Source organism: Myotis brandtii, unplaced genomic scaffold, assembly GCF_000412655.1.
Source record: "Myotis brandtii unplaced genomic scaffold, ASM41265v1 scaffold525, whole genome shotgun sequence".
In the NCBI taxonomy this organism is placed as follows: Eukaryota; Metazoa; Chordata; class Mammalia; order Chiroptera; family Vespertilionidae; genus Myotis; species Myotis brandtii.
Genome location: NW_005369915.1, coordinates 5048245 through 5063398, shown reverse-complemented (window position 1 = coordinate 5063398; position 15154 = coordinate 5048245). Strand labels below are relative to the sequence as shown.

The 15154-nt window shown below is 43.4% G+C and overlaps 1 protein-coding gene across 1 annotated transcript in view; it reads right to left on the bottom strand.

Moving 5' to 3' along the window:
- Window positions 1-2074: 2074 nt before the first annotated feature.
- ADGRA3 (adhesion G protein-coupled receptor A3) overlaps window positions 2075-15154 on the bottom strand; it is an 82690-nt gene continuing 69610 nt past the window's right edge. Inside the window, exons 18-20 of the mRNA XM_014548891.1 lie at window positions 7761-7906; window positions 3808-3903; window positions 2075-3679 (exon numbers count right to left, since the gene is read on the bottom strand). Coding sequence (XP_014404377.1) covers window positions 2437-3679; window positions 3808-3903; window positions 7761-7906 — 1485 coding nt within the window. The 3' untranslated portion in view covers window positions 2075-2436. The remainder of the gene's footprint in view (window positions 3680-3807; window positions 3904-7760; window positions 7907-15154) is intronic.

Below are 15154 nucleotides of genomic sequence, written 5' to 3'. Positions count from 1 at the left end.
AGAGTAATTTTGGCTCAAGAGCAAACCTCACCTGCAAAATATTAAATATGGCATGTGATGTTGGTATACTATTTAATGCCCCCCAAAATTCCTTTTTCTTTTTAAAATCTCTCTCTAGTAGTACGATGGTTAAAATCACTTATAAAACCAACAAAATAATGGTGCCAAAATTATATTTACATTATCAGATATTTTCACTCAAATCATGAGAATGAATTAGAATGTTTATCCAAAAATGGAACAATAGCATTTACTTGTCAGAGCTGAAGTATTTCTTCCATCAAAACAGAGATGTCTAATCTTTGAGAACATGCAAAAAAAAAAAAGAGACGAAGGCTCTACTGGCATATTTATTTGAATTCTTGGGATATAAGTAACAGAAAACAGCAGCTTTCACCAGAAAATAAAAAAATAAAAATTGGGTGATTGGGGGAGATTCAATGATAGAATATATGTCACAGAATTCACAGGTAGAAAATGTAAGAAGACTTCAGAAATTTCTAAACCCAGGCACTCAAAGCATTTAGCACTGTTTCTTGTCTCCACTCCCTCTGGTTTTCTACATCCTTCTCTCTGGCTGTAGAGTTACATGGCATAATACATGACAGGCCTAAGAATCCCGAGTCTTTAAATTACCAATCAAATGACTAAAAGAGACTGCTTAGTTCAAATTCTGGGGGAACATTTTCAGAAAGGGAAATTTATTACTTCCTGTGGGGAGGTAGGAAAAAAAAATAGGAAGATGTTCTTTCCCTATGAGGTATTGACCTATGGGTCAAGAAACAGGTTAAACATTGGGAGGATGCATTGCAAAATAACAGAGCAAAATTAAATAGCAACAAAAATAACTATACACTCCACTTCCAATTAGTTTTTCCTTGTCATTAGTAAACATCATCCTGCACATATGCATGACTTACCAGGAGCTCCTGGCCAGACAGTGGTCCAGAGTACAAGGGGCACATCCATCCATCTGGTCGCCTTGCTTCCCCCACCAAAAAGAATGTCTCTAAAACTAACACCTGATGAAAGCCTTAACTAGAACTACCAGTTTTCTTATTGCAAAGCACAACGATTTATTCCTAATGCAGTAACCTAATGAAAAGAACGTTTATACTCTAATGGGTGATCTCCTGGTGTCTGTGAGAATTACTCTGGGAAAATAAGCAGTAAATCAGATTTCGAGGTTTATCAAGGTAAGCTTGACTCTTAGCATTTCTTGAATGTAAATTTTTGAATCTGATCTGATTTAAACCTGCAGACTGCTGGCAATAACAGATCTACATGCAATGTACTACACATGTTGTATTATAGAATCTTACAGTTGAAACCTATATGATTTTATTAACCAATGTCACCCCAATAAATAAATTTTAAAAAGCCAACAGATCTAAGCTGTCCAGTCTTTTCAGGCATATCAGAAGGACGGGATGCACAAAGGAGTCAGGGCAGACCCCACCCACCTTTTCGGAGAGTTCCAGAAATGGAGCGCAGTGAGACTGGACTGCAGATGGACAAGGACTATCCTGCACTGATGATCAATGTTAACTTTTGGATGAGACCTGCTTTTATCTTTGCAATGGAATTTAAAAATCAGTACGTTAGCATGAACCCAAGGAACTTCCTCTCTTTAAGAACAAAATATTAAAGAATTGAAGAATCCAGAATAAGTGAATGGGAACCTTGTATGGTAGCTCTTCATTTACATTCAAAAATCATATGCTGAGAAAAGGAAAAAAAGACTGAATAAGAAACTTAAACCCAAAAATAAACCGTGGAAAAGCCACAAGAGTGGTAATAATATTAAAAGGATCCAATTGATATGGCAAAAGTAATGAAATTTAGAAAGACCTTTTTAGAAACATTCTGTGAGCTTATAAAACACTTGAAGCATTCAAAATAATATTTATAAAACATCAGTCCAAGAGCCCTTTGATTCATATGCCATAATCAGTGGAGCTAATCATGTAAACATCTGCTAACCAACCTGTGTATATATCTCATTAAACTATCCCAATGTGTAAAAACATCATTAAAAAAGAATTCGATGCTTCTATTGTAAAATATAAAAATGTACGATTGACACAATGACCAACACCTATTTATTGTATTAAATACACATCTGAAATGTTAAGTCGTTATTACAGATTTCAAGAAATTACATTTCAGACCCAAATGTCCTGCTCGTAGTCTGACATCTAAAACAATGCTTTTGAGGTTTTCTTCCTTTCTTTTCTTTTTTTTTTTTTAATTCATAAAAAAGCAACGACTGGGGGGGTATAAAATAACTAAAATCCAAAACTTTGAAGTTTATTCAAAATTCTTTTGGATCCCTAAGGTGGCTGTAAACAGTTTGTTTTCCCGTGTCCAGAGCTTAAAGGAATGTGACTCTCAGGGTTTGCACGGCTCTCTCTCTGCCCAGGAGGCCCACCACCGCTACACAGTCGTTTCGTGTTTCCATAGCCCAGTCCTCACATTGCCCGTGCTGTCCGCACCCGGCGAGGGCCCCTCCTGCCCGTTGCTTTTGATGGGTCCATTCTGCGTGGCCAAGTTGAGGCCGTAAGACTTCTGCTGACTTTCAAGTTCAACTGCAGTTGGCTTCCTTAAGGCCTCTTTCTTACTGCTACTCGACACGGTCTTGTCCGCATTCCGGCTGCTTTTGGGGAGCGTGCTGGCAGCGTCGCTGCTGTCTTGCTGGGGTGGGTTGTACTGTCTCTCTCTGTAGGCGAGGTAAGCCCTGCGACTCCTCGAGTGGCCCTCGCTGTTGGCCGGCCGACTCTTGGGCAAGCCGTTCTGCACGCTGCCCTCCACGCTCGTGGGGACGTCGTAGGCGTATTCTCGGAGGACGGTCAGCCGGCTCGCCCGGTGCCCTTTACTTCTGTTTTTGTGATGGCGGCTGGGGTGCACGTTTGTTCGAAACTGCACTTCCAAAGGCGCCACGTGCATCTTGATGTCGTTGTCCATCGAGTGTTCCGTCAGGCTGTTGTCCAGCTGCGGCGCGGCGTTCACGGGGAGCGCGTTGGCGTGGCACTGGGCCGCAGCAGCCTGCAGGTTGGTGAGTTTGCAGCCCTGGGAGGAGTTTTTGAAGCTGGACGCACTCTTGTTCGTGCACGAGGATTCGGCGCTGCTGTTGGTGCACTTGGGGGCCTCCCCGTTCGTCCCACTGGAGTTGGGGGGCTGCACGTTGACCTGCACCGAGTAGGAGCTCCGGCCTGGGCAGCAGGTCATGATCCACGCGAGCCGCACGTCCTCCCGGTTGACGCAGTGGTGCACCACGATGAACGCACTGAGGCTTAAACACGTGGCTCCGAAAAAGAAGCTGAACACCAGGTCCAAAGGGTAGTACAGAGCGACCGCCAGGGCCCCGAACATCCACAAGGCGACGTAGAGGAGCAGAGTGAGGCCGGCCCCCAGCAGCTGTGCCTGGAACGTGTGCTCGTTTTCCAGCGCCGACGTGGAAATCAGGGACAAGGACATGGAGTCCTGCTGAGCCACTTCGCCGTTCTCGTTGGCCGCCAACCTCTGCTGCTCCTCGGCCGGCTCCTTCAGCTCGTACTTGCGCTCAGGGTGTCTTTTCAACTGAATAAATATGCTGAGAAAGTACATACAGTTTACGAAAGCGATGAAGCTGGCAGGCCCGTAGAAGGCTCCCAAGGACGGTTCCCACGCCATCCAGCAACTAGGAGAGAAAAGGGTGAGCCAGCTCAGATGCTACTACATATGTCAGCAAAGTGTTTACGAAATTGCAATAAACTTTAGTGAAACAACTGGATCAGGCCAGGTGCACAGAGAGCGCAAACTACTCACTAGGGCGCACTTGGCCGGCTGCCGTAATTCTTGATGTTTGCTGCCGCAGTGATCCCACAGACGATGACGGGGATGCCGCCCCCGATCAGGTAAAACCTGGGAGGAGGAATAAAAGAAGTCACAGCTCATCATCCCATTAGTTAAGGTGGACACATCCCATCACGGCACAAGCCATTCCTTAAGGACTGTGAATCCTCTTACACAGTAAACTGAAGGTTAACTTTCAGAGGCTGCTGTGTGAGCAACAATGTTTTTTAAAAAATTTTTGTTTAGATTTCCTTTTTTCAAAGCACGTGGTCCACCAAGTTTCCAAGTGGAGGAAAGCTGGTCTTTTTCTGCCACCTTGTGGACAGAAATGGTAACACAGCTATAGCAGGGACGGTTTTAGTCAATACTTTTTCTTTTAGGGGGAACTGTGTTTTTGTTGTTGTTGTTGTTGTTGTTGTTTTGTCTTAGATGCAGTTGGTGAACTGGAAAGTGAGTCCAATAAAAAATGGACTTGAAGATCTCACTGTGCCATACATAGTGCAGCCAAAACACAGAATGACAAATAAATTATTTATTTAAAATATATTTTTATTGATTTCAGAGAGGAAGGAAGAGATAGAGACATTAATGATGAGAGAAAATAATTGAGCTGCTGCCTCCTGCATGCCCCACACTGGGGATGAAGCCCACAACCCAGGCATGTGCCCTGACCTGGAATCGAACCATGACCTCCTGGTTCATAGGCCGACCACTGAGCCATGCTGGCCGGGCTAAATAATTTATCAATGTCCAGCTAAGCCTGTATTTCCAGGACGTTCCAGTGCTGTGCGTGCTTATTCCTAGTCAACTGTAGGCTAGAGAGGTCCCTGGATCCCAGCAGCCCTGTCTGGCCCCTCCTGGCCCCTCCCTCAGACTAGCTGAGGATGGCAAGACAGATGACAGTGCACTAAGAACTGAGGGGGGCAGTGGTGGCTGAGCCTAAGTGCACACCTTCTTTTTATGGCCCGAGCTTCCCTGAGCTCTCTGAAAAGGGAAATAGGCAACTTTCCACCCTGGCTGGGTACCCTCTGGGCACAGAGTCTTAATTCTGCATCGGCCACTCCCTGGACACAGCCCCAAAACTGAATTGGCTGGATAAAGGCAATAGTCATGACCCATTTCTCTGTTTCCTGGTCATGCTCACAGGTACTAAACCCCTTCAATATGATATTAATTAGTGTTGCTGAAAAAGACAGCTAATTACACTATAAAACCATCACCCTGTCTTCTGCTTCACACATTAGAGGGAGGCCAACATAGGAGATCCTCTCCCTTCCTGCTGTGCTAATTCCCATCAATTCTTCCCTGAGAAGGAGGTGTCATTTCCCACATTAATCATAGGTTCTGCCCTTCCCCCTCCCACCGCCAGGACTTCCTGTTATCAACTAACCCTTATTTTGCAGCTTTAAATCTTCTCCACTGCCTCATACTTCCAGCCTAAAAATTTACGTTCACGTTTTCTCCTCTCTTCTAAAACTCGCCTTGGCCTACCACCTTCTTTCTCTCTCCCGTCAGTGACAAACTCCTGGAAATAACTACCATCATTATTTGCTTCACCTTTATCCCTTATTTGAGGCTGTTCCCATGTATATGCTACTGAAACTGCCACCTCTGGGGCCAGGAGAGACTCAGGCACCTCCGGCCCAACCTCCGGTGGCCAGGTTGCTGGGGCTTCCTCAGGCTCAAGGTCATGGGGAAGGAGGAGCTTGCACTGTCTAAAAGTAAAGAGGTACCTTTGGGTCATTCAGGGATCACATCAGTTTGGAGGCTAACCTACCTTTTACTTACAGAGGCAACAGCTGCTTGAGGACAGGATCCCCGTCTCTTAGCCACACACCTTTGCTCAGTTCTTGTAATGCAAGTGACAGAGATGCTAAAGCCCTCACTCTCTAACCTGACTCTGGTTGGGCATGCTGCTGCCCTCATCGTCCTGGGCCTCTCTTCCCGAATCTTCTATGCTCTTAGGTGCTCTTTTCAATTCTTTCTTTTTTTAATTTTTAGAGATTGAAACATCAATGATGAGAGAGACATCGATTGCTGCCTCCTGCATACCCCGCAACTGTGGAGCGAATCCGCAACCCAGGCATGTGCCCTGACTGGGAATTGAACTGGACTCTCAACCTCTGAGCCTCACTGGCCCCCTCCCCCCCATCAGAATACTTTTATGTTTCACATTTTCTTTTTTCATTATATTTATTGGGATGACGTTGATTAATAAGATTATATAGGTTTCAAGTGTCCATTTCCATGACACATGATTCTTCACCCTTTTATTTCCCAGGGTCTGACTATTAAACACCGGCCTGGCCTGGGAATCATTCTCTTCTTAGCTAACTTCTCCCTGGGGGTCCCACTGCAGGACCACACAGGTAAATGTCTCCCGTCCCACCCACAGCACGTCCAGCTCCTCTTCCCTGCTGAGCACCAGACTTCCACAATCGTCACGTTCCACGAGAAAGCGGTGGTGAGCCACCTTCCCTCGCTTACCACCCCGCCCACCACACCCTCCCCCATTTACTCTCTTACATGACTTCCTCACTTGACGAAAGTGCCACTTGCTGGCAGCCTCGTTCATTGAAGTAGACATTTGCAGCCATCTTTGTCACCTCCTCCTCACACACCTCTCAAATCCAGGTCATCAACCCTAGAGAAGCTGCCTGGAGTCTCTTGAACAGGTGTCCTCTCCCTATTCCCCATGTCACTAATGTCACCATCAGCCCCCAGGGGACCCCCTAATGCCCTCGGCGGACTTCTTCATTCTCAGGCATTCCAATTCATATTCCAGGCCAATACATGGTGCTGCCCTCATGTAAAATCCTCAGTGCTGCCCACATGTCACCAGGGCACCCAGGGGCCTGAAGCCCAGCATCATCCTAAACTCCTGCTCCTCTCCACCATTCACCGGGGCAGTAGCTACACTGCATTCCTCAAGTCCCTTGGCTCACCACCTAATCCTGTATCTGAAGTGCCACCTCCACCCTCTGCTCTAATCACTCATGAAGGTCCATGCCAGTGGTCTAACCATTAATAATAGCCCCTCCTGCCCCCGCTCACAGCTGCTTGGTTTGCACTTTCAGAAAATACATCTCCAAGGCAGGTTTTTTGTTGTTGCTGTTAATCCTCACCCGAGGATATAGTTTTCCATTGAGCAAGAGTGGCAGGGAGGGAGCGGGAGAGAAAGAACCATCAATGTGAGAGAGATACGTTGATTGGTTACCTCCTGCACACTCCCTGACCAGGGCCGGGGAGCAAACCCGCAACTGAGGTACGTGTCCTTGACCAGGAATCGAACCAGCGCCCCTTCGGTTTTTAGGCCAACACTCTAACCACTGAGAACATGGGCACACGAGTCAGGGCTCCACAGCAGTTCTTCACAGTCACCAGTCAATCCCTCCCATGCCTGTCTCCTCAAAGACTATAAGCTCCTCGTGGCGGGAGGGTTTCTCTCAGTCACATACAAACCCGGCACTTAACAATCTCAGAGACATTGATCAATTTTTACTTATCAAGCACGATGACCCACTGACAACTTTTTTTATGCTAATGAGTAAAAAGGGCATAACTCCAACACTGTTCTGTCTTTTGCAGAGAATAATAAAACTGATGCATACCTGAGCGGAGTAAAATCTGTGCCCTGACCCCAGGAAAATTAAACCAGCTGCCATTTACCCATGAGCTCATTTCTTCTGCACAACAGCTCTGCTTTGCAACCACCCCACCTTACAGATGAGCCAGAAAGGCCCCGAGAGGGTGAGAACTTCACGGAGGACTCCCGGCTGGAAGGGGCCCAGTCAGTACTCCAGCTCAGGAAGCCCAGCCTCCAAGTCCATTCTTCTATTTTCCAAACTTCACTCAGCAATGTTGTTATGACGATGCTTCACTAAACGTAACGGTTAACACTGTTCAGTAAACGGAGGTATCGGTACCTGAGCATGGGTCTGGGTGGCGGAGGCAGTTCATCGGGATCCTGGCATCTTTTCGCTTTCCTCGTGACCTGCTTGTAGATATTGCGAGCTGTCACTCCCACCCACAGCACTGTGGCAAGGGTGGAATAATGAAGGAGAATTCCAACCTAGAAAGAAGATTGAAATACACACATAAACTACAGGAAAACAATCCCCCATTCAGTCATAAAGCATAGTAGCTGCTAGCAAGGTTTATCAAAATGATTGGTGAGTAGCTTCCAAAAATCTGGTTCACAAACAGTATGGAGGTGAGGTCTAATGGTCAACTCCTTTGCCTGCGAATGAAACTAAGAAAGCCCTCTAACTGCCTATTAGAGAGGATTAGGTCTGAGGACATGCTAACAGCTGGATCAAGGACGCCACATACCACACCTGATACCTAAGGTGACCCTTGGTACACCCCGGAATTGGTTACTCGACAACTATAAATCAAAGGCATGTTTCTCAGAGATGCAAGGTTATAAATTAGAGTTCTGTTTCTGAAGCCCATGTTAAGGAGTAATAGAGGGGGCAAGGTCACTAACTAGAGGACAAAATCACAGCACACAAAATAAGCTTTCGAGTAAGAGACCCAGTTCTAATTCAGAGCTTTTGGACACAACCGTGGTGGGAGAGCAGTATCGCATATTGCTGGTTAGGAGGATGAGATCTGGAGTCAAAAAGTTTTGCCTGATCCTCCCTTATCTGCCCTGACACCGTCGCAAGTCACATGACATCACAAGCATTGGTTTCCTCATTTGTAAACTGAGAATAACATGAAAGTACTGTGAGGTTTCCATTCAATGCGACAGAAAGCATTTAACACACTGCCTGGCACATGAGGAGCAATCAACAACAACAACAAAAAAGACCTGTATTTGTATTATTATTTATTAGGGATGTGTCTTTAATAAGATGCTACCTGTCTGAAAGTAACTTCCCTCTCTTGAACAGTGCGGGGATTATCAAAACTATCTCTAGGGTTTTTGTAGGGATTGAATGGGCAATATCTAGAACATAATACGTGTTCAATAAAGAGTGGACAACTGGCCCAGCCGATGTGGCTCAGTAGCTGAGCATTGACCTAGGAACCAGAAGGTCACAGTTCGAATCCCAATCAGGGCACATGCCTGGATTGCAGACTTGCTCTTCAGTAGGGGGAGTGCAGGAGGCAGTGGATCAATGATTCTCTTTCATCATTGATATTTCTATCTCTCTCTCCCTCTTCCTTTTTCTCTTATATCAATAAAAATGTTTATATATATATTTTAAAAAGAGTGGATAAACCATGTAAATCATTACACTGAGTTTCTTCAAGGGAGATAATGTGGGCATGTTTATTGTATGACCTGTGTTTGAACCAACCCTAGTTAAAGATACAATTCTAAATGAAGATTTATATGAGGCTAAGAGTTTTAAAATCTATTTTAAGAAAAATAAATGCATGTGTCATTGAAGCATCAAGGACATAAAATCAGCTTTCTTATCAGACTAATTACTTACTATCTCTTTGATCATTTCTTCTTATATAACTATTACAGATAAAATCCTATTACTAACAATCTCCAAGAAAAAAATATTTCATTCTAAAAGGATGGCTCTCCAATCTCAAGAAAATCAACTTGATTGACGTTATCCAACCTAGGTTAATCATAGGAGCATTTAGACCGCTGCCCGAAGTTCCTTTTAACGAGAAGCCCTCTGCAAGTGAAACGTGGAGGCGTGAGAGCTCAGGGAGTCTTTTGCAGGGCAACAAACTAGGGTGGTCAGTGTCCTTGCGAGGACTGGGAAAGTGCTGAGGGTGGGTCCAGCATGGCCAGAGGAGAAAAGTCAGATATATTCCTCCTAAGGAGCAAAGTGGCTCCTCGGTGCACGCTGGCTTCACTGACTGCACTGTAAAAGCAAAATTTACAGATAGAAGTGGAATAAGAAGCATAACATGGCACTCTGAGTTACCTGGAGTCCCCCCAAATATTGCAAGTAAACATAGCATAAGTGAATTTGGTCTACAGGAACCAACACCTTCAAGATAAATCGCTGACACTGAGGGAAATGGCAGCAGCTACTATAGCTGGAGTTTTCTCTGGTGCAGAGGTCGAAAGAATGAGACTGTCAAGTAATAAGGGATGTAAAGTAATAAAGGCTGTAAAGTAATAAGTTAAAAAACAGCAGTTAAAAAGATTTTCAACCCAGGGGGTGCAAGACGGGAACCTCTTTTTTATTGACGTATAATTGACATACAATATCCTATTTGTTTCAGGTGTATATTCCAGTGATTTGATATTTATACACATTAGTAAATGATCCCCCCGATAAGTCTAGTTAGCATATTCTTCCGTACAGAGTTATTATGGCATTCACTACATTACCTGTACTGTACATTACATCCCCATGGCTTACTTATTTGATACCTGAAAGTTTGTACCTCTTCATCCCCTTCACCTATTTTGACTGCCCCCAAACCCCTCCCTCTCTGGTAACTACCAATTTGTTTCCTAAAAATTTCTATGGAAGCATAAAAGACCCTGAATAGCCATAGCAATCTTGAGAAAGAAGAGCAAAACTGGAGGTATCACTATCCCTGATTTCAAACTATACTACAATGCTATAGTAATCAAAACAGTATGGTACTGGGATGGAAACCAACATATAGATCAATGGAATTGAACACAGAGCCCAGGGATAAACCTATGTCTATCTGGTCAATTAATCTATGACAACGGAGGCAAAAATATACTGTGGGGAAAAGACAGTCTATTCAACAAATGGTGTTAGAAAAACTGAACAGCTACATGCAAAGATTAAACTGGACCATTATCTTACAACACATACAGAACTCAAAATGGATTAAAGACCTGAAACCATAAACCTTCTAAGAGAAAATATAGGCTGCAAGCAATTCTTTATCGGTCTTACCAACCAGTCTCCTCAGCCAACAGCAACAAAAGCAAAACTGCACAAATGAGACTATACCAAACTAAACAGCCTTTGCACAGGAGGCAAACCATCAACAAAACACAAGGCACCTACTGAATGGGAGAAGATATTTGCAAGTTCAATCAGGGGTTCATTTCCGAACTATATAAAGAAATTATACAACTTAGTATCAAAAAACAACAACCAACCAATTAAAAAATGGGCAGAAAACTTAAACAGACATTTCTCCAAAGAAGACATGCAGATAGCCAATGGGCACATGAAAAGATGCCCCACATCACTAATCATCGGGGAAATGTAGATCAAAATCACAATGAGATAGCATCTCACACCTGTGAAAAATGGCTATTCTCAAAACAACAATAAAATAACAAGTGCTGGCGAGGATGTAGAGAAATAAAACCTTCTGACACTGTTAGTGGGAATACAGACTGATGCAACCACTATGGAAAACAGTATGTGTTTCCTCAAAAAAAATTAAAACTACTATACAACTATAAACTACTATACTATATGATCCAACAATTCAACTTCTGGGTGTTTATTCAATGAAAATACTAATTTGAAGATATTTATGCACCCCTGTATTCACTCCACATTATTTACAATAGCCAAGATATGGAAGCAACCCAAGTGTCCATCAATAGATGAATGGGTAACGATGTGTGTGTGTGGGCGGGGGGAGGGGGGGATATATGTATTTGTATATATATTAGAATATTATTGTACTCTAATAATATTGAAATATATACAATTCAATATAGGCATATACGCATACACAATGTAATATTCCTCAGCCATAGAAAAAAATTTAAACCTTGTTATTTGCTACATGAGCAGACCTAGAGGGTATTTCGTTAAGTAAAATAAGTCAGAGAAAGACAAATACTGTATGATTTCACCGATATGTGGAATCTAAAAAATAAAGAAACAAATAAAACAAAAACAAAAAACAGACTTACAGATACAGGAGAATTTTCTTGTTTTAGATCTAAGAGGGAAAACTCAACCTTTAGATTTCTGAAGTGTTTTCTAAAACATTTCAACATTTCTAGAGACTTGTTCATATTTGAAAGATAACAACCCTTTCAGTTAAACAATTATGACCAATAGTGGAATTTTAGTCATTTGATGTCATCAGTCAAGTAAGCAAATCACCAAACATTCCATAGGAACCAGAAGAGAATAGGAAGTGAGATCTAGTAGAGAGGGCACTCTTAGCTTTTGGAATGAGGTACTTCCTATTGTATTCCCCATCAGATATCCACCTACACTTCAAATACAACTCTATCACAATCTCTTCCAAATAAACCAGAAATACAAGTGGAAAGTTTGTAAATGCTTTGGCAATAGGTAATCTAATTCATAGACATGTAAATGATATTGAATGCAACAGATGATCACTTAAGTCACCTTACTTCAGGACATCAATTTCTAATGCTGCAAAATGGATATTAATTCATTATCCTAAAGAACTGTACTGAATATATAGGTATGTAACCATACACTCTCCTATACTGGATATCAGAAATTATAACAATCATACTCTTAACCACCAAAAACCCTAAGATATTGCAGCATTCATAGCAAGTGTGCAAAAGCAATGTTTAATATTCACATAATCATATATGAAAACATACAAACATTAAAATACTAACAGCTTCCACTACTGAATGCTTGCTATATGCCCAACATTGTATTAGACAATTATGTACATGCTTCTATTTTATACTCCCAGCACCACCATTCAGTTAGTCGTAATGACCTTGAGTTACAGACAAGGAGGCTGAGTCTGAAAGAAGTTCAATCATTCACCCACCAGAGGTCACAAGGTCAGAGGCAGGGCCACAATTCAAACCCAAGCCTGGTGGTTTCCCTTTTATTAGTTTAGACTAGAGGCCCGATGCACAAAATTCGAGCAAGAGTAGGCCTTTCTTCCCCTGGCTGCCAGCACTGGCTTCTCTCTGGCACCCTGGACCTGGGCTTCCCTCCGGCCACTGGCAGGTACCCAGGACCCGGGCTTCCCTCGCAGCCCTGGCTTCATCCAGAAGGTCATCTGGAAGGATGTCCAGTCTAATTAGCATATTATACTTTTATTATTATAGATTATTATTACAGATTATTATAGATGAATAAGAAGCGTGGTCTAGGGTTAATATCTGAAAGTTAAGATAACACATTTGCAGCAGTTGGCAAGTCAAAAGCTCGTACTATTCCCTGACTAAACTTCTCCCAACGCACCTCCCCTGCCATTGCCGCAGTCTGCTGGATAACAGATATGAAAGGACACCTGAGAAGGTCAGCTGGCACTATATTTAGTTGATTAAATCATGAAGTGGTAGAGCAACAAGGTCACTTAAATGAGTCCCAGCCAAATCCTTTCACTGCAAGCTAAGGAAACCAGGGACCAGAAAATTAACGATGAAGCAATTATTTGGCGGTGGATCGTGACCCAGAGCCTCGATCCCTTCCAACCTGCAGTCAACAGCCCCTGTTACTCTATCATCACTCATTCGGCTCCTCTGGCAAAAGAGAGTTACAGGTTCTAGTAAGCACCCAAGGTACCACCTGGAACTGACTTGGAACCCCAGTGGGAAATACCTGATTGTTTTCAATCCTTGCGGGCTGGGAACTGTATCAGAGCCTGCTCACACTGTCCATAAAATAGGTGAGCTCTAAAAGGCAGACAAGGAAGACAAGACTACACCAATGATGTGCACATATCAAACATGTGAAATGTGTCCATGTTAGAGTTCAGTTTTAGAGATGGAAGAACCTTAATGCTTATTTCGCTTAACTAGCCCAATCCATTGTGTTTGAGAAGAAACATAAAGCCCCTACTGGGTTAAGTGACTAGCCATACTGGCTGTTAAAGAAGTCACAGAATTAGAACCTGCTAGTACCTGGCATCCTAGGTGGCTACTTTCTGCATTTACCACTCCCCTCTCAGCAGGCTACCAACTGAATTAAGTACAGATTGCATTAGGCAAGTGCAGCCAGTCATGCCCGAGTCAGAAACAAGTGAGGCTATGTCTTTCAGAAAAGGGGAGGACTTTGTGAGAACAGAAGGACATGTGGAAACAGAGACAGACTTGCCTTTCCCTTTTCATGCAAATCTTTAACAAATGGGCACTGGCCAGCAATTGTTCTCCTTTTCTTTCTACAAACGTAGAAAACACCCTTCAGGACAATGAATGGCAGCCATGTTTACAATGGTGTTTGTTTTTTTTCTATTGCCGTCCTTAGGGAACTCAATGTATGTATGTATGTGCCTGCTTCAAGAAAATGAGTATTTTTCAATAACTGATTACTATCACGGTGTGCTAAGTACTCTCCTAATAGTTCATGCTCAAAACGGCTCCAGGGGTGAGTGATTTCTACTATTTGCAAACAGAGGCCTTTTGTTCACTCACCCAACAAATATTTGCTAAGCACCTACTGTGGTCAAGTCCCGGACTGATCCTTAGGTCAAATCAATGTGATTCCTGCCCCTGCAGAGCTCAGAGGCCAGGACAGTGAGTAAGCAAACACCAGCCAGCTACAGGGTTTTGTAGGCACCATGGAATTTTAATAAGCTCCACAGGAGGATGAGGGAGGTGAAGGAAGTGTCTCTGGACCAGTAACAGTAAACTGAGACCAGGACGGTAAGTGCAGTGAGCCTGTGAGGAGGGAAAGGCTAAGTTGTACTATTGACCTGAGTGAGAACCATTGCCTGACTTCTAAGGGGCTCCAAACAAGGTGGTTTTCAAGTTACAGTAATAGCCTAAAACAGGGAAATGCTCTGCATAGCTGAGAGGCAATTTCATCAATAATAACAGTAATAGTAAGAGCTAGCATCTACTGAGCACTTACTGTATGCCCTGTACTCTCTAATCATTGAATCCTCTCAATACTTCTTATTTTGTCCAGACTCACATTTTATTTACTAGTATTTTATTTTTTAAAATATATTTTTATTGATTTTAGAGAGAAAGGGAGAGGGAGAGAGAGAAACATTAATGATGAAGAGAATCATTGATCGGCTGCCTCCTGCACACCCCACACTGGGGATCAAGCCCACAATCCGGGCATATGCCCTGACTGGGAATCAAACCATGACCTCCTGGTTCTAGGTCGATGCTCAACCACTGAGCCATGATGGCCAGGCTACACTTACATTTTAAATGACATCTCAGATACACACAATTGGATAAATCATCTGCCTTTAGGTTCATGGCACATGTTAATGATTGGATCAAGCATGGCCTGCCTTCATGTAGTCATTTATTTAGTTACTAGAGGCCCAGTGCACAAAATTCATGAATGTGTATGGTCCCTAGGCCTGGCCAGTGATCAGGGATGATCGGGGCCTTCCTTCTGGCTGCTGGCTAGGGCCTTCCTTCATTCCGCACTGCCCCCTAGCGGTCAGCACACATCATGGTGAATGACCGGTCTCCTGG